General features: G+C 38.4%; 1 protein-coding gene across 2 annotated transcripts in view; it reads right to left on the bottom strand.

Annotated features, from left to right (window-relative positions):
* PFI (tubulin folding cofactor E / Pfifferling (PFI)) overlaps nt 1–20,444 on the bottom strand; it is a 77,188-nt gene that overhangs the window by 13,411 nt on the left and 43,333 nt on the right. For both annotated transcript variants that reach the window (XM_088945064.1, XM_088945065.1), the window contains exon 11: nt 10,141–10,206. In XM_088945064.1, coding sequence (XP_088801190.1) covers nt 10,141–10,206 — 66 coding nt within the window. The remainder of the gene's footprint in view (nt 1–10,140; nt 10,207–20,444) is intronic.

The following is a 20,444-nucleotide window of genomic DNA, read 5'->3' as shown; positions in this document are numbered from 1 at the left end:
AGATTTGGAAATATTCTTTTCTTTCTTTTATTTTCTATCTTTTTCTTTTGTAATTCTATCTTTAAAATGGATTGGAGACTACCAGTTTGTGCGTCTCAAGTAATTCAGCCTTGGCATGCAATTTCTAGCGAACCTCAACCAGAAGAAGAATTCCAACCAAATAATATGTCCATCATCATCATCATCCTAGCCTCATCCAAAGATTCCCAATTATATGAGGTTGGATACATGAATCTTGTTTTTGTTAGAGAAGGTTTGAATAGAAGTGATCAAGAGAGAAAGAAGACTGTATGGGTGTGTCAAAAGTGACAGCCCACACCAAGAAAATACTATTTATATTAAAAGATAAAAGAACCATACTGTCCTCAAGATACAAATTATATATATATATATATATATATATATACCTTTGTGCCTCTCTTTTATGTATGGGACACCCTACTTAACATCAGAGATAATAGACAAAACACCTTTAAATAAAACATTATGAAATGACTTAAGTACCCCTGGATTGTTGGCTCTAACACTCCCCCTCAAGCTGGTGAATATATGTCATATAATCCCAGCTTGTTATTGTTCCAACTTTAATAAAGTAAGAAAAGGTGAAGGGATAGAAGAAAGAAGGAGAAGATAGGAAGAGAAAGGGAAGGGAAAGAGAAGAAAAGAGGGAAGATTAGAAAGGAGAAATCTATCCACATCTCCTTACTGTCGACCCAGGTTGTATTAGCATTCTACTAAGGTTGAAATGACTACAATACCCTTAGGAAAGTTACAACAGATATGAGAGAGAAAGAATAACATGAAAAAGACAATACTGTCCCTATTAACTACTTCTAACAATTTTAACACTCCCCCTCAAGCTGGAGCATATATATCATAAAGTTCCAGCTTGTTACAAATATAGCCCATCCTTGAGCAACCCACACTTATAGTAAAAATATCAGCTACTTGGTCTTCAGATTTAACATAGGGAGTAACAACCTCTCCACTTGTTACTTTTTCTCTCACAAAAAGGCAATCAACTTTGTTGAAGATTCGTCAGTTTTGTGTTGTTTTTAGAATAGTTGTGTTATGTTAGTTGTTAGATAGGTAGTGGGGACCACAATAGTTATGCAATTCTAAATTTTATTATGTTTTTCAGTTCTATACATGCTGTTTTATGTTTTTTCCGCCCTATAAGGGCATAGTAGTCTTTGTACTCCTCTTATTTTTTATTATAAATAACAAGTGAAGGGGGCGGCCAAATGATTGCTCTCCTTCTCAAGAGTTCTTCTTCTCTTCTTTTTCTTCTCTCTTTCTTCTCTCTTCAAGAAAACACACTTTTCTTTCATATTTTTAAATCCAACAGATTTCTACTTGGTATTAGAGCAAGGACTAGGGTTCTTGAAGCATTCTCATGCAGCCCTAGATCGGCCGATTGCATGAAGTAAGAAGAGACTGATCGATCTGCTATTGATTGCCTAGTTCTTGGATCTTTTGGTGTGATCAAGTCATCAGGAATGTGATCTTCGTTTTGGCATCAAAATCAGGAGGAATTGGAGTATGGGGAAGAGTCCTAGAAAAGCTGGATTCTTTGTTTTTGATATGATCTTGGGAGCACAGGTATCGTTTGATTTCTTTTATTCTTCTGTAGGGGGTGATTAGTTTTCTGGACCCCAGCATAGGCATTCTTTTTTCAAACTATGAAAATTTGAAACTGGAATCCTATACAGATGCAGACTGGGCAAGGTGTTTAGAGGACAGGAGATTTACTTCAGGAGTATGTACCATTGTAGGTGGAAACTTGATCTCATGGAAGAGTAAGAAACAAGTGGTTGTGGCTAGGTCAAGTGCAGAGGTTGAGTATAGATCCATGGCTCATGGTGTCTCAGAACTACTTTGGGTTAGATCCCTATTGAGCTAGATTGGGGTGAGAGCAAAGGAACCTATGATGTTGTACTGTGACAATCAGGCTGCATTCAACATTGCCCACAATCCAATCTAGCATAACAAGACAAAACACATTCAAGTCGATAGGCACTTAATAAGGAAGAGGGTAACAACCGGAAAAGATTGCTTGCCTTATGTCTCTTCAGAGTTGCAATTGGCTGATGTTCTCACTAAAGGGATTGCAAAGAACAAACTTGAACATGATCTATGCAAGTTGGGAATGTGTGACATTTACTCCCAACTTGAGGGGGAGTGTTGAAGATTAGTCAGTTTTGCATTGTTTTTAGAATAGTTGTGTTATGTTAGTTGTTAGATAGGTAGTGGGGACCACAATATATATGTGAGTCCAAATTTTATTATGTTTTTCAATTCTATACATGTTGTTTTATGTTTTTGCCACCCTATAAGGGCATAGTAGTCTTTGTACTCTTATTTTTTATTATAAATAACAAGTGAAGAGGCATAGTTTTCAAGGCACCAAGGCGATGTTGGGCATTAGGGGGGCGCCTTGTCGCCTAGTCGCCTAGGCGATGGTTTTTTTTATATTGAAAACATAGATCCTAGGCGAGTTCCCTAGGTACCATAGCCATATTTCCTTAATAATTATTCATAATTTTCATAAGAAAAGTATAGAGTTCATGTTAAAGTATAGAAAATGTGTTGATTAGACAAAATTTTAAGTTCTTCCTTACTTATTGGTTCAGGTTTTAAAGTCTTTAAGGGTTCAATACAGCACTTAGCAATGTTTGTATTGATTAAATCCTAACAAATAAGAAAATAATAAAAAGAAATTAGTATATAAACACACAAAATGAATATTTTAGTTTAATAGTGCCTATTTTATAATCATAATGTCAAAAAATAAGAATAAAAAAGTACTTAACAATACATAGTGCAAAAGGACTCCAACATTGGGGTCCTAAAGGAGATGTCAGGCCTAGTGATGGTAAGATAGATCAACTTGCCTACTAGTCTCAGATACCTTATAGGGTCTTCTAATGGCTCTCCCTGACTATCAATCATCTTCACATTGGGGTCCATGGGAGTTTCAACTGGCTTGGATCCTGACAACCCAGTTTCATTCAATACATCTAAAACATACTTTCTTTGGGACAGAGAGATTCCCCACTTCGATCGAGCTACCTCAATTCCAAGAAAGTACTTCAAGCTTCCTAGATCTTTAGTTTGAAAGTGTTGCTGTATGAACTATTTCAACTCATCGATTCAATGTGTATCATTGCCAGTGAGAACAATATCATCAACATACACTGCTAGAATGATCTTCCCAGATGACGAGTCTCTACTAAACACAAAGTGATCAATACTGCATTGTTTCAATCCAAAATCTTGCACCACACTACTGAAATGACCGAACCATGCCTGCGGTGATTGCTTCAGCCCATAGATAGCCTTCTTCAATCAACACACATTTCCTGACTCTCCTTAAGCAACATACCCAAGAGGTTGCTCTATATATACCTCCTCTTGAAGATCACCATGGAGAAACACATTTTTGACATCAAGCTGAAATAGGGGCCAACCAAAGTGGGTAGCTAAAGAAATGAGAACTCGTACAAAACCTATTTTAGCCACAGGAGAAAAGTTGCTCGGTCTATTCTTCATCATATGAGTGTTCCTAAACGGTTTTGGAGTAATGTTGTACTTACTGCGTGTTTCCTCATTAGTCAGATGCCCTCCTTCATTCTTCATGGTCGGTCTCCCTTCTCTATCTTGTTCCCCACCTTGTCTCCCTTTCCATTAACACCTCGTATCTTTGGTTGTGTGCTTTGTTCACAATCTGAGTCCTGGAATAGACAAGTTGGATACACGCTCCATTAAGTCTGTCTTTCTTGGCTACTCATGGACTCAAAAAGGGTACAAGTGTTACAATCCCATTACTCGGAAGTGCTATGTCTGTCCTGATGTCACATTTTTTGAGCCTGTCCCCTTCTTCTCGGGACCTGAAGTATCTGTCTCCACCTTTGCTTCCTCTTCCTCTTCCAGTCCGTGATCCCGTTTCGGGTGTTCCTGTTGGGGTTGACCCTTCACCTCCTCCCGTGCAGATCCCTACTGAACGACTACCGATCTGGCACGTGTATACTCATTGACAGACACCGGCTCCTCCTCCAGCTTCTACCTTGTCTGTGGATCCTATTGTTGCTCCTGTCCCTGAACCCTCAGGACTTGATCTACCCATTGCTTTACAAAAAGGTAAACGTAGTTGTACCATCCATCCCATTTCCAATTTTGTTTTAGTATCTTGCCTTTCCGCCTCACATCGCCAGTTTGTCTCACTATTGTCATCTATTTCTATACCTAAGAATGTCCAAGAGGCTCTTAGCTCACCTGGGTGGTGGCAGGCAATGGAGGAGGAACTCTCTGCCCTTCAGCGTACTCACACGTGGGAGCTCACTACTCTTCCACCTGGTAAGCAAGTTGTGGATTGTAAATGGGTGTATACTATTAAATACTTGCCAGATGGTAGTGTGGAGCGTCTGAAAGCCATATTTGTTGCTAAAGGTTATTCACAGTTGTATGGAGTAGACTATATGGAGACCTTCTCTCCAGTGGCTAAGATTGGCTCTGTCCGTGTGTTAATTTCCCTGGTAGTTATGTATGATTGGCCCTTGTTTCAACTTGACATTATGGAGGAGGTATATATGGAGCAACCACCTGGGTTTGTTGCTCAAGGGGAGGATGGTAGGTGTGTAGACTGAAAAAGGCAATTTATGGGTTGAAACAATCGCCTCGTGCTTGGTTTGGGAAGTTTAGTGAAGTGGAGAAGAATTTTGGAATGAAACAATGCCAGGTTGACCACTTAATGTTCAACTATTATTTAGAAGCCGGAAAGATTTTATTAGTGGTCTATGTGGATGATATTGTCATAACTGGTAGTGACAAATTGGGGATCGATAAACTAAAGGTCTTTCTGAAAAATCATTTTCAAATAAAAGACCTTGGGACATTGAAGTATTTCTTGGGTATAGAAGTTGCTAGATCAAGACAAGGCGTAAACCTATGCCAAAGAAAATATGTTCTTGATCTACTGGATGAAACAGGATTGTTAGGTGCAAAACCGACTAAAAATCCTATGGAACCAAATGTTAAGTTGAGCAGTGATACAGGGGAAATATTTGATGATCTTGGAAGGTATAGACGGCTAATGGGAAAGCTGAACTATTTGACTATCACGAGACCAGACATCTCCTTTGTAGTCAGTGTGGTGAGCCAATTTATGTAGAACCCTCGTATACCTCACTGGGATGTAGTTCTTAGAATTGTAAGGTACCTGAAGGGAGCTCCGGGCCGTGGGTTATTGTACAAACCAAGAGGAAAACTTGAAGTAATTGGGTATACAGATGCAGATGGCAGGCTCTGTGTCTGATAGAAGATCTACTACAGGTTATTGCACATTTCTTGGAGGAAATCTTGTGACATGGAAGAGTAAGAAGCAGACGGTTGTGGCTAGAAGCAGTGCTGAAGCCAAGTACAGAGCCATGGCACACACTACATGTGAATTAGTATGACTGAGGAATCTCCTACAAGAAATCGGGTTCTCCATGGATAAACTGAAATTGTACTGTGACAATCAAGTTGCACTCCACATCTCATCCAACCCTGTTTTTAATGAGAGAACAGAGCACATAGAGATTGATTGCTACTTTGTAAGGGACAAGGTCCTTACTGGAGAGATAAGCACAGAACATGTGGGCTCAGGTGATCAGTGGGCAGATTTGTTTACAAAAGGCTTAAGCTTAGGGTGAGTGAACTATATATGTAACAAGCTGGGATTATGACATATATTCTCCAGCTTGAGGGGGAGTGTTAGAGCTAGCCGAATAAGGGTAGATTAGTTAATTGACTTTTGGTAAGTTATGTGCTTATGTAGCAGTCTTTGTAAAGACTTCCTGTCCCATACTTAAGTGGGGGAAGTTTAGTCTTTATACTACTAATTAGAGCCTAATCAATATTAAGGGTCAGCTAATAGGGTTTAACCTATTATGTTCGACTGTTCTTTCATCTTCTTCTTCTACTTCTTCTTCTCCTCTTCTACTGGTTCGGACTACTATAGCAACAGAGAAAATTGTTTCTGAATAGTCCACACCATAGGTCTGAGTATACCCCCCAACAAGTCGAGCTTTGAACCGCTCAATATTGCCATCTTGATGGTGCTTAACTGTATATACCCATCGATAACTAATGGCCTGCTTCCCAAGTGGTAAGGAAGTGAGATCCCAAGTATTATTGAACTGAAGAGCATGAAATTCTTCATCTATCACCTTCTTCTAGTTAGGAGATGAGAGGGCTTTCTGTAGAGAACACGGTAGAGAAACAGAGGATAGAAGGGAAATGAAACGTTGATGTGAAGGAGACAAGTGAACAAAGGAAACATACTGAGAAAGGGGGTGATCTGTGCAAGTATGCTTACCTTTACAAAGGGCAATAGGAAGATCAAGATTTGAGGATGGTGGATCTGTCAACGGAAAAGACTCTGGTGGCATGATAGAAGCTGGAGTTGGATCAACTACTGGTGACAATTTTGGTTGTCTATCACTTCTAGAGTACACTCTGTGAATAGATGGTCAAATAGGCTCCTCTATAGTAGGCAAGGGAATAAAGACATCACCAGATTCAAAGGGAAGAGGAATAGAAGGAGAAGATAGGGTAAACTCTCAAAGAAGGTAACATCTAGAACAACAAAAGCTTTCCGTAAAACAGGATCATAGCATTTGTAACTATTTTGAGTACGAGAGTAACCAAGAAAAACACATCTAATAGCTTTGGAGTCGAGTTTATCGTGGCTTGGACCCAATTTGTGAACAAAACATACACAACCAAACACACGAGGAGGAAGAGAGAAAGGCGAGGTGGAAGGAAACAAGATAGAGAAAGGTGACTCACTATCTAGGACTGAAAAAGGCATATGGTTTATGAGAAAACAAGAGGTGAGAATTGCATCACTCCAATAGATTTTAGGAACTAACATTTGAATCAACAAGGCCCGAGCAGTTTCAATCACATGGCGATTTTTTCTCTCAACCACACCATTTTGCTGAGGAGTGTGTGAACATGAGGATTGATGTATAATACCATGAGAGTCAAAATAAGACTAGAAATTATTATGAAAATATTCCTTGGCATTATCTGAATGAAACACTTCAATGCATACACCAAACAGATTCCTTATCTTAGTATGAAAAGATAGAAAAATAGAGAACAATTCTGAACGATCCTTTGTTAAGTAAATCCATGTCATTCATGAATAGTCATCAATAAATGTTACAAAATATTTGAATCCATTATAAGATGACACATGACTACGACCCCAAACATCTGAGTGGACTAAAGAAAAAGGACTCAAGACTCTCTTATCATTCCTAGGAACAAAATACACTCCATGATGTTTACTTAACTGATATGACTCACAATCTAGCTGAGTTACAGACTCTAAGGTTGGGGCTTGCTTTTTCAAAACACGCAGAGAAGGATTACCAAGACGACAATGCCACTGATGTGGTGTAAGAGAGGAATCAAGAGCCTTCTAATGACCATGGTCATCCAAGTAGTACAGTCTTCCAACTTCACAACCGCCACCAATCGTCTTCCCCATCTTCAGATCCCGAGAGACACAATATGAAGGATAAATGTTACTGAACAATGACGGGTTTGAGTAAGCTTACTTATAGACAAGAGACTAAAGGGAAACTTAGGAACATAAAAAGTCGAGCATAAATTAAGGTCAAAACCAAGAGACATTATTGGTATCAGTAATAGCAGAAGAAGAACCACCGGCTAAGGTAATGGTTTGAGAGATAGAAGGTGGTGACAAGGATACAAACATATCTAAGGAGCTAATCATGTGGTCTGAAACTCCAGAATCAATTACCCAAGGTGAAGGTGAAGAACTAGAAGTAAGACAAGCAGTACCTGACTTCAAAAGTGTAGTAGTGGTAGAACTAGAAGAGGCAGACTGGCGAAGCTTTTCATACTCCTCACATGAGATAGAGATTGTGTCTTTATCCTTACCAACATTAGAAGTAGGAGCATCTTTAGTCACACTAAGACTCCCGAAATCACCTTCCACCATTGCTTGGTTAGTCTAGGAAGATGGAGGGCCATGAAGATCATAACAAAAGTTGACTGTGTGACCTTCTCGTCCACAATGTGAGCACTCACGGGCTGAACCACTACCACTATGACCACCACCACCAAACTCTCTACCACCTCCTCGTGCACCTCTGGGCCCACGGCCAAAACCCCTCACATTTCCTCCACCTCTACCATGCATGTCTATCAGGAAAACCTCCTACGGAAACCACCATGGTTGATCTCTCTGAAGGTGGGGGATGATCATTATGTGGATTTGAGGCTCTCCTTATGCGAGAGAAAATTCTTGCTACATCTAGATGTTCTCGTTGTTCTTGTTGAGTCTTCAAATCAGTGGATAGGGGTGGGTTGATAAACATTGAGCTCATTCCTTGAGCTTTTTAGAGAAGCATAGTATTTTCCAACACTTTTATCCCCTTTTTGAAGAAAAAAATAGTCTTGGTACAACTAGTAAATTCTTGTGACATTGTCTTGTCTAGAGTACAATTGCTTTGCATGGTCCCAAATCTCCTTGGCTGTGTCTAGAAACATAAGGTTTACACTAATGTGATTCTCCATACTATTCCAAAGTGATGTCATAATTTGGGCATTCTTTTGTACCCATTCATTGTACCCTTCTGATTCACTTTTCAATGGACCCTCCTTGATGTACTACAACTTGCCTCTTGCAATGACAGATACCTCAACCGACTTGGCCCATGGGATATAATTAGTACTATTGAGTTCCACCGTAGTTAATTGAGAAGTCGTCAAATCTGATTGCACAATTACTGTAGGTTTAGTGTTACCATTTGATGAAGCCATGAGTGAGAGATCACTGATTTGCCACCTAGGCAAACTGTCAAACAGCTGGTATGCAACTACTATAATACACCTTTTTTTTAGGAAAAATACCAAGAATCATCAGCCCTCTACTTTAGAAACACTTGGGAAAGATTGCATACTTACCACAAGGTGTCACCACAACACAAACCACTACAAAATCACAACACATTGAGGAGCACCTACCTCACAACTCGAAACATCACAAAGCTGCCCTCTTCGAACTGATGAATAGAGGGCTTTTAGAAAATACCACCAACTCATACAACACTGCAACTTGAGGCATTAAAGCCTCTTTTCCAAGTGGGTGACCAGTCCTCTTAAGTCCTTTTCCTTTCCAACAAAGAATAAAGAATATTCTCTATTCCTAGGGCACAAAAAAGTTGAGATGTGAATAGTTCCGCGAACAGTGTAGACGACCTCAAGGCTTTGATACCATGTTCCAGCTTTAATAAAGTAAGAAAAGGTGAAAAAAAGGATAGAAGAAAGAAAGAGAGGAAGATAGGAAGAGAAAGGGAAGGGAAAGAGAAGGAGAAGAAAAGAGGGAAGACTAGAAAGGAGAAATCTATTCACATCTCCTTACTCTCGACCCAGGTTGTACTAGCCTACTAAGGATGAAATGACTACAATACCCTTAGAAAAGTTACAGCAGATATAAGAGAGAAAGAATAACATGAAAAAGACAATACTGCCCCTGTTAACTACTTCTAACAATTCTATCAGTTATATGTATAATCCACTTTTCCCCGACTCAACACTTTTGTAAACAAATCAGCCCACTGACTTCTTGTGTTCATATGTACCGTATTTATCACTCCACTTGAATATGTTTAGTCAATTCATGTATGGTTTTGTTTGGTAGAACAAATAAATAAAAGTTAAGCATTAGACTTTGGTGAAGACCCATTGTAACTATAAAGTCTGTTGTCTTTCCCACAGGATTTCTAACATTGGTTGTTACACCCTTATACATATCCTTAATTAGGTCTATATACCTATTTGGAACCCCTTCTTTCCCAAGACCCATCATATTATATCTATAGGAACTCTATCAAATGTTTTCTCTAGATCAATGAATACCATACGACGATCTCTCTTTTTCTCTCTCTTAACTTTTCTATCAATCGTTGCAAAAGAAAGATAGCTTCCATGGTTGACATCCCTGACATAAACCTAAATTCTAAGAAATGTTTATTTCCAAAATTTCGATGTATATGAACGAGCAAAACTTTTTTCTAGGAACTTGAACTAGAAAAGCAAACAGTTGGATATTCCTATTACCTTGGATGCAGCCTCTTAATCTCTTCTATATTCCCTTCCATCTTAGTCATAACAAAGCGAACATACCTGTAACATAGTTTCTGAGTTAGGGATGGTATTATGCATCAAGTTTCTTAAGGTAGCCTTTTTTTCAATCTAATATATCTGCCTTGAAAATATGTTAGAATATGAATATCATATAATATAAAGTATAAAATGAAGTTGGATCTCCTTAAACCCATCCAACTCTAATCTTGAAAAGAATGACTAAAAGCATGAGGGCTATTTTCCTTAGAATAATCAATTAACAAGCAGAACCAAGGTTTCAAATGCCAGTGTTGGTTGAAATGTCAGTCATCAAAATATAAGAAACATGTTAGAAATGTCAGAAATATCGTAAAAATTATAGGCATGGTGGGAACATTATAAACTATGCAAAATATAGAATAGTATTTTATGAAATTATAAAAGAAGCATAGGCAACCTTTTTAAATTATTATCATATTTCAAATTACTAAACAAAACTAAGAAACTTAGGTTATAGACAAAAGAATGCATTCTGAAATTGCCTTGTAAACCTTAAGATTCAACTTCATGATAAAATGAGTTAAAGCAAAATTTAAACTCACAGAAAATGTAAATGGCTGTAATAGATTAACCAAACAATCTATTACACAAACAATAACTAATATTTAACTTCATGTTTGAAATAAATATTAAGCTAGCTCAATGTGGTAACCATGTAAGTTAGGCAGGCAATACCATTGTTACTCCACATATCTACAATATTGTCATCAACTTGTGTTATAATACCATCTCTTGTACTCCACATAGTGTTGGTATATTCTTTGGGGAATATGTCAATTCCAGTAAAATTTCATGTCAGTACCTATGGAAGTGGAAATGGAAATATGTCGTGGAAACTCTCTTGTACTCCACATAGTGCTGGTAGTGTTCATTAGGGACTATGTCGGTTTTGATAAAACTTCATGACGCTACCCATGGAAATGGAAATATTAGGGAAATTAGGGACATTTTAAAACATGCTGCAGAACTGGCAAACTGACATAAAAGGAAAGCAAATCTGATATAATTTCCGTAAACTTCTTTGCTACTTTATTGTATAGTTGGTTGTTTAAAGTAAAAAATTGTTAGTTACTTCACCTAAAGTACGTTTTCCTTCTACTATTAGTTTGTATTAAATTGTAATGATTTTTGTCATTTTAAATTCCACCACCTAAATCTTGGGAACTTAGTTTCTTCTCTTTTTCTTCTTTTAATGTGAACATTTAAAACTACTAAACTATGTTGTGAGGTTTAGCTTTCCCATGGAATAATAGTTTATTTTTTTCCGTGTAGTAGACAGGGTATTTATGCCTATCTACTGCTATAACTGAGGTCAGATTAGTCAGTTTATTTTTTTATATAACATTGTAACTTGCAGCTTCTGTTTTGAAAACATAACATATAAAGAGATCTGGTTGATTGGGAGACTAAATTTTCTCTCCCATTTGGCAATCTCTTCTTGTCTCCCCAACAACTGCTGTGTTTTCTCTTCTCTCTTATCTGCTTCTAATATTAGTAATCAGATATGCTAAAATACAACTTTGTTCTAGGGTTATTTTAGTCTTTTCTCTTCTTTAAATCAGTGTTTTTTGTCTCTATTCTCAAGTATTTGAATCCAGGGGTAGTATTGTAATTTTACTTGTTATTATGATTTAGACATACTGGGCGGCAGTTCTCTCTTTCGATTGAGACTGTGAAGCCCTATTCTGTTCGACTTCTTCTCCTCTTCTTCTCCTCTTCTTCTCCATCTCTTCCCCTTCTAGGCACATATCAGAAGCTTATTTTTTATTTATTTAATTAAATACAGGCCTGATAACATGGTATCAGAGCCTGGTCGATCGAGTTCCCTGACTGCATCAGTGAAGGACACCTGTAACTGGTTCAGCTGAGGTTTTATACGAATACGAGAAGAGAGGAAGGGGAAGAACCTAGAAGGACTGATCGCCAAGAAGGTTAAGAGGCTTCTATGCCTCAAGCTGCATCGTAGGTCGACTATTTGATAGTGGTTTAGACTCCCTCTACTCGTCAGTTCAAAGAGGGACTGTGAATGTGAAGTTCAGCTGATTGTTGTTTGTGGTTGATGTGTTTGGTGGGTTATTTTCTAGGAATCGGGAGGTTAGTTGACTCGTAGAATAAGTTTTTATGCTGATGTTCCAGGTTTAGGTGTTGCGGCTATGCTGTTAAAGTTTCAAAACCAATAGTTAAGTCAGTTGAATGCTGTTGTTGAGTCGGGCAATGAATACAAAACAAGTGTGATGGTACAAACTGATTTCATGGCTGTACAAATGATGTCAGTTAAATTTAATGGTAGTATGGTACCAACTACGTACCATGGGCGAAATCAGTGGAGGTAAATTTGACGGCGAGAAGAAAGTTAAAATATATTAAAGATAACAAACCAGATCCAGGAGCTGCAGGGTATGATGATTGGATCTAGGAGAATGCACAGATTATGACATGTCTTTGGAACAGTATGGAACCTCATATCAGTGTGGACCTGGTGTTCTTTGATACTATGAAAGAAATTTGGGAACATGCTAAGGAATTGTATTAGGATAAGACAATGTAACTAGAATCTATCAATTGTATCAGGAGTATTTTCAACTACAACAAGGTGATAGGAGTGTGGAAGAGTACTATGCTTGCTTGAAGAGTTTGTGGAATGAGTTGGATTCGTATTAGCCTCTTTTGATTGATCTCAAATTGCAAAAACAACAGAGAGATCAGTTGGATGCGGCATGTTTTCTTTCCAGACTGAGGTATGAATTTGAACCAATGTGTGCCCAGATTTTAGGTAGCAGTGACATACCTACACTATCAGAAGTCTTCTCTAGAATAAGAAGGGTTACGAGTCCGTATACAGATAGCTCTCCAGTATTAGAGAAGTCAACCTTAGCCGCAACCAAAGGTGGTAGAGGTGGCTCAAGTGGTAGAAGTAACTATCCCAGAGGAAGTAACCATGGTGTGAGAGGTCACAATGGTGGTAGAGATGGGTATTTTAGAGGTTGTGGTGTCAGTGTTTCTAGTCGAGGAATGATCAAAGAATGTAGCTATTGTGGAAGGGAAGGACACACTGTGAACTACTGTTATGATCTGCATGGCCCGCCTTCTACTTGGGCCAATCATGCTACTATAGAAGGAGATAGTGGTACTATGAGAGATGACTCCACTGCTTTGGGTACTGAGAAGGAGAAGGAAATGGTTTCCATCACCCGAGAAGAGTATGAAAAACTTCGTTTTTCTTCTTCTTCCAGTAATACTGCAACTCTTGCAAAGTCAGGTACAACATGTCTTGTTTCTCCTTTTAAACAATGGATTATTGATTATGAGGCCTCAAATCACATGACTAGGTCCTCAGGCCTACTTGCATCTTTATCCCCTCCCTTTTAAACAATGGATCCTGTGTTTTTGGTACCAGTGCTGTTTCTTCACGTTCTGATTTTACTTTACCGCCGGTCCTATATGTTCCTAAATTTCCCTTTAGTCTTATGCCTATTAGGAAGTTGACAAAATCTTTGAATTGCTCCATCTCATTCTTTCCATCCTATTGCATTTTTCAAGATCTCAAGACAGGGAAGACGATTGGTGGTGGGCATGAAGCTGGAGGATTGTATTATCTTGATGGTGGTGGGTCACAAATAGCTCTTCATTCCTCCATTACACCGTTGCAGTGGCCCTATCAGATGGGTCACCCTTCTCTTCCAGCTCTCAAGAGTTTTATTCCAGAGGTTGTGTTTGTTCATGAGTTATAGTGTGAAGTTTGTCAGCTTAGTAAGCATCATCGTGTCTCTTTTGTTCCAAGGGAACCTACGAGAGTCTCGAGTCTTCTTGAACTTGTTCATTCAAATGTTTGGGGTCCTTGTCCAGTTGAATCTTACAATGGTTTTAAATATTTTATTTCCTTTGTTGATGATCTTTCAAGAACGACTTGGATTTATTTAATGAAATCTCGTACAGAGGTGTTTGATATATTTCTCTCCTTTTATGCTGAAATTAAGAATCAATTTTGTATCTCCATTAAAAACTTTCGATCTAATAATGCAAAAGAATATTTCCAACACCCATTTCATATGTTCTTTAAATCTCATGGCATAATACATCAACCATCCTGCTCCAGTCCACAACAAAATGGAGTAGCTGAGCGGAAGAATAGACATACTTGACACTGCTCGGGCACTTTTGATTCAAATATCAGTTCCAAAAAAATATTGGAGTGATGCTATTCTTACTTCTTGCTTTCTCATTAATCATATGCCATCTTTCGTGTTAAGTGGCTCCTCTCCTTTTTCTATTGTTTTTCCTTCTCAATCTCCATTCCCTTTGCCTCTGCATGTCTTTGGTTGTGTTTGTTTTGTTCATCGCTTGGGGTAGGCGTTGGTTAAGTTGGACACTTGTGCTCTTAAATGTGTCTTTTTAGGGTACTCTCGGACCCAGAAAGGATATAAGTGCTATAGTCCTTCCCTTTAGCACTCCTTTGTTACTCCTGATGTGACCTCCTTTAAAAATGTTCCCTTTTTTTTCCTCAACTAAACCTACTTCTCTTGATACTCTATCCCCACCTCTTCCCCTACCAATATAAGAGGTGTTTGTGCCTGCTCCTGTTGTTCAAGAGTCAATGCAACCACCGATCCATCGAGTGTATGCTCACGACCCTTGTGGTATTGTGTTTCAGCCTTCTCCATCTCCATCTCCGCCATCAACGGCTCCTCCATTGACGGATCCATCTCATTTCGATCTTCCCATTGCGCTTCGCAAAGGTAAGCGTGTTTGTACTGAAAATCCTATATCTCGTTATGTTTCATTTGCCCATTTATCTCCATCCTATTGGAATTTTGTATCCCTTCTATCGTCTATGTTTGTTCCTAGATCTCTTCAAAATGTTCTTCCCTCTCCAGAATGGAAAAGGGCAATGGATGAGGAATTTCATGCTCTTCAATCTAATCATACTTGGGACCTTACTTGTCTGCCTCCACGAAAGAAAGCAGTTGGTTGTCGGTGGGTTTACACTATTAAGCATCTTACCGATGGTAGTGTGGAGAGATATAAAGCAAGCTTAGTAGCCAAAGGGTATACACAGACCTATGGTGTTTGATTATACTGATACCTTTTCACCTGTAGCTAAAATGGGTTCGGTCTGGGTGCTTATTTCCCTGGCTGCACACTTTGATTGGCCGTTGTTCCAGTTGGATATTAAAAATGCATTTCTTCGCGGTGACCTAGAGGAGGAGGTGTATATGTAGCAACCTCTAGGATACGTTGCTCAGGGGGAGGAAGGTAAGGAGGTGTGTCAGTTGAAGAAAGCAATTTATGGGTTGAAGCAATCTCTGAGGGCCTGGTTTGGGAGATTCAATAGTGTAGTACAACAGTTTGGGATGACACAATGTAGGGTTGATCATTCAATGTTCAGTAGAGATAACCTCTGGGAAGATTACGTTGGCAATCTATGTTGATGACATCATTATCACAGGAACTGATGAGCATGGCATTGAAAAGCTCAAACGGTTCTTACAAAACCAATTATAGACCAAGGACTTGGGGCACTTGAAATATTTTCTAGGCATAGAAATAGCAAGGTCAAAGTGTGGAATCTCTCTTTCACAAGGAAGTATGTGCTTGACTTGTTGGAAGAAACTGGTCTTTTAGGGGCAAAACCAATGGATACCCCTACAGATCCGAATGTGAAGGTCTGATAGTGAGGGGGAGCCCCTAGCTAATCCTAGACAGTACATGAGAGTAGCTGGAAAACGGATTTATTTAACCATTACAAGATCTAACATTTCCTTCAATGTTGGATTATTGAGCCAATTCATGTAGAACCCAAGGACAAGCCATTGGGAAGGTATTATTAGAGTTCTACGCAATTTGAAGGGTGCCCCAGGTAAAGGGTTGTTGTATAAGAAAGAGAGAGAACTTTCCTTGAAAGGATACACAGACGCTGATTGGGCAGGGTCGGTTACTGACAGGACTGCACATTTTTGGTAGGGAATTTGATTACTTGGAAAAGCAAGAAGTAGAATGTGGTGGCCAGGAGTAGTGTTGAGGCCGAGTACAGAGCCATGGCCCACACTACATGTGAGTTGGTGTGGTTAAGATAATTGTTACAAGAGATGGGAATATTAGTCACAACCCCCATGAAGCTATTTTGTGACAACCAGGTTGCCATTCATATCTCTTCCAATCCAGTGTATCATGAGAGGACCAAACACATAGAGGTAGATTGTCACTTTGTTAGAGAAAAGGTGGTCACTGGAGAAATCATTACCCCATATGTGAAGTCTGAAGATCAACTAGCTGATTTGTTTACCAAAGGCTTGAGTCATGCTCGGATGAAATACATTTGTAACAAGTTGGAGTTGTATGATATATATGCTCCAACTTGAGGGGGAGTGTTAAAATACAGCTTTGTTCTAGGGTTATTTTAGTCTTTTCTCTTCTTTAAATCAGTGTTTTTTTACTCTATTCTCAAGCATTTGTATACAGCGGTAGTATTGTAATTTTACTTGTCATTATGAATTAAACATACTGGGAGGCAGTTCTCTCTTTCAATTGAGACTGTGAAGCCCTATTCTGTTTGACTTCTTCCCCTCTTCTTCTTCTCCATCTCTTCCCCTTCTAGGCTCATATTAGAAGCTTCTTTTTTATTTATTTAATTGAATACAAGCCTGATAACAAGATAATTACATGGTATAAGAGAAGGTATGATCTTCGGGTTATCACTCTTAGTCCTTTCTATTCCTCAAACCTTCTTTACTATTTTCCACTTAGGAAATTTCAATAGGGACTGGCATGTGATAGCCTCTGCCTTTCTAATGTTCCTTCCTCTTGTGAATAATTTTAAGAGGTAATCTAGATACACTTAGGCCTGAGTCTGGCCCGGCCATCGGGCCTAAGTCTTGAGCCCAAGCCTAGCCCTCATATAAAGCCCGAAGCTTGGGCCCGAGCCCAAAACCGGCCAAAAATTTGAAAACATAATTTTTTTCTTTTTTTATTCAATAAAAAGTGTTTTATTTATATTAAAAACCTTCAAAACTCAAAAATAATAAACATCTAACTATTACTTGGAAAAAAAAGAGAACAAAGAAAAAATATTGTATATATATATTTTTTATTAAATAAAATATACTTTTATTATTTAATATATTGTATCAAGTCGGGCTTGGGCTTGGGCTTGGGCTTGGGCTTGGGCTCGGGCTAGGCTTTTTTGAGGAATGATGAACATACAAGTTATCTATAATTCATGACGTCTTTGCATGGATTTTTGTCGTTTTTATTTAATTTTGCCCTAATTTAGTTTAATGATAAGAAAAGATTTCAAGGGTAATTAATCCAAGAAAAAGAAAGAAAAAAGGCAAGAAAAGAAGTTTCAAAAAGACCAATTTCAGCCCAGCCTGGTTGTGGAAGCAAGAGAGAGCACTTCGGCCCAAGAAGAACAAGTTGATTCCTTGAAAAAATCCAAGAAAAGAAAACCTAGCAAAGAGTAAAATTCAGCCTAGTAGAAAAGGCCCATTCTCAGCCCAAAAGAGCAGCCTAGAGTGTAGCTATCATGTGCTAAGAAGGAGCCTAAGTGCAGCCCAAAGAGATAGGGGCAGCAACTCTTAGAAGGCTTTCAAGAGAACTCTTAAAAGTTCAAGAAGGGGGTGTAATACACCCCATTCTAGAGGCTTCAAGAAGGGGCAAGAGCCCCTTTTGAAATCTATATAAGAAGGCCTCTAGAAGGGGGGAAGGTGTTCAATTGTTGGAGAGAAAGGCTCTCCCACTCCTAGAGGTTCGGATACCTTGAAGAGAAGAGAAGAGAAGAGAAGAGAAGAAGGGCTAGGCGCAAGGAAGAGAAGAAGAAGGGTTGAAGGAGTTCAAGTGAAGCTAGCAAGAAGAGAAGGTGAGTTCGAAATTGGGGGTTTTTGATTCAAAGATCTATTGTAATAATTCCATTATAGTTTCATTTTCCTTTGATTCGAATTCAGCTTCCTTGTTGTAGTTTTCTTTTCTTTCTCCCTCTTCCTTTCTTTCTTGATGTAATTAAGTTTGTAAAATTTCAGTTTAGCAATCAATTTCTTTTTTATTCATTCGAATGGGTGTGAATTGTTCTTGAAGTTTCTTGATTAGGGGTTAATTGTAGATCAATTCAGCCAATTAAACTTTCAAAACTCAGATCTGAGATTGCAAGATTTGAATTGCTTGAAAGAGAATTCAGATCTACAAATTTTCAGATTGGCCGAATTGATCTAAGCTTGGAATTCTTAGAGTGCTTGAGAAAGACTATAGAAATTCAGATCGACTATTCAAGAACTAAATTGGATGCAAGGTTAGAGATAATTTGCACAATTCAGTTGGTGATCAATTCAGATTTGAATTGATGCCTTAGAAGTGTTTGAAGAAATGCATGCATGGGAATAGATCCTTGATAGATAAATGGGGATCATCACTAATGCATAGGATGAACATGCACTTGAAATAGGTTGTTCATGACCTTGGGGTTCCACCAAACCAAGGCTTAATCATAATCTATTCGAATGATTCAACTTGATTGATTGCTGAATTCTGAGATTAACATTAACTGCTTACTCTTCGAACCTGAATTGAAGGCAATTGAGCCAATAAATTAGATAGATTTTAGTTTAGGATTTTTAGCTTTTGAATAAAGTTTTGATGTATTGTTGATGAGATAAGAAGTGCCCAATTTAGTATTGGTAATTGTTTCCTAAATCCTCGTGGGAATGATACTTTATTCACTACTTTATTACTTGAACGGCTAGTGCACTTGCTAGTGTCACAATGAGCCACATCAAGTTTTTGGCGCCATTGCTGGGGATTTAGGGAAGCAATATTAGGAAACATTGAGCATTCTTAATCTGGTCCCATTGAGCATTGCATTCATAGTTGGTTTAATTTGCTTAATTTTACATTTTAGCTTTGAATGCAACTGCTATACTACTGTATTTATGTTTCTTCTTTCTTCAGTAGATTACTTCCTTTCCTAGTTTCAGTTTCATTTTAATAAATGTAGATCTGATTTCCTTTCAATCTTGGAGCTGTTACCTTCAAAAAGAAAAAAAAAATAGAAAATGAAGAAAAAAATAAAGGGAGATCATATGAACCAAGGAAGGGAAAGTGAGGATTCAGATCAGAACTCAAATCTGAGTTCTGCTATAGCAGATCTGCAATAGTTCAGATCTGAGTTCCTCTAAACTCAGACCTGAACTGATGCAAATTTGTGGGGAATTAGGGGTCATCACCACCCCAATTCACCCTAGGATACATCTGCTATCCCCCAAGAATAATTGGTTAGCCATGGATGATGAAATTCAGATTTGAAATGATACAGATCTGAACTGCAATTGAGAACAGAGCTGATGCAGGGTATACTGTGTAATTTGTTTTCTCTGCTCTATTCACTTGTAACTGAGCTATTGTAGCTGAGGGGATGTATGTTTGAATTGAATATTTTTATTTATCTTCAAAAATAAAAAAAAAGGAGAAAAAAAATTATAAAACTTGAGTGTTGCAGATCTAAGTTGCATACGACACTCAGATCAGCAGCACTCAGTCGAAAAGAATTGCTTGTGTTTCTTTTTTTTTTCCATTACAGAGAGAAAAAATATATATATAAAATGAAAAGAAGAAAAAGGGGAGATCTTTTTGAACAACAAGAGGGACAACTGAGAATTCGGATCAGAACACAGATCTGAGTTCAGATATGAATTCTGCTGTTGCAGACCTGCAACAGTTCAGATCTAAGTTCATCTGAACTCAGACCTGAACCTATGCAAGATTGAGGTGAATTGGGTGCCATCACTACCCCAATTCACCCTATGACACATCTAACCTGCTTCAAGGGTGATTGGATAGCAAGGAATAAGGAAATTCAGATCTGAACTGGTACAGATCTGAATTGCAGTTGAGGACTGAACTGGTACAGAGTACATTTTGAATTCTGGGTGGACTGAATTCTTGGCTTTATCCACTTGTACCCAATCTAAATTAGCTAAGGATGTGTGTTTGGATTGAATAATTGTGATGCCTCAAAATATTCAATAAAAAGCAACAGTACATTCTATTAGCATTCAGATCTGTAGCAGGGCTGCTACAGTACAACAGTTAGCAGACCTGATTTCAGGTCAGGTTTGTGCTTTCAACCACCCGCACACACTCTTGGATATTCCTTAATTTCAATTTTTTTTTCTTTCTATGATGTCCAGCTCTCTATTGAGAATGGATATGAGGTCTGATCTGATCTTGAACTCAGATCTGCTCTGCAACCT

The sequence above is a fragment of the Nelumbo lutea genome, chromosome 5, assembly GCF_056320005.1.
Source record: "Nelumbo lutea isolate HS-2025 chromosome 5, American lotus-T2T, whole genome shotgun sequence".
NCBI lineage: Eukaryota > Viridiplantae > Streptophyta > Magnoliopsida > Proteales > Nelumbonaceae > Nelumbo > Nelumbo lutea.
The sequence above is the reverse complement of the archived record's forward strand: the minus strand, read 5'-3'. Positions and strand labels throughout refer to the sequence as shown.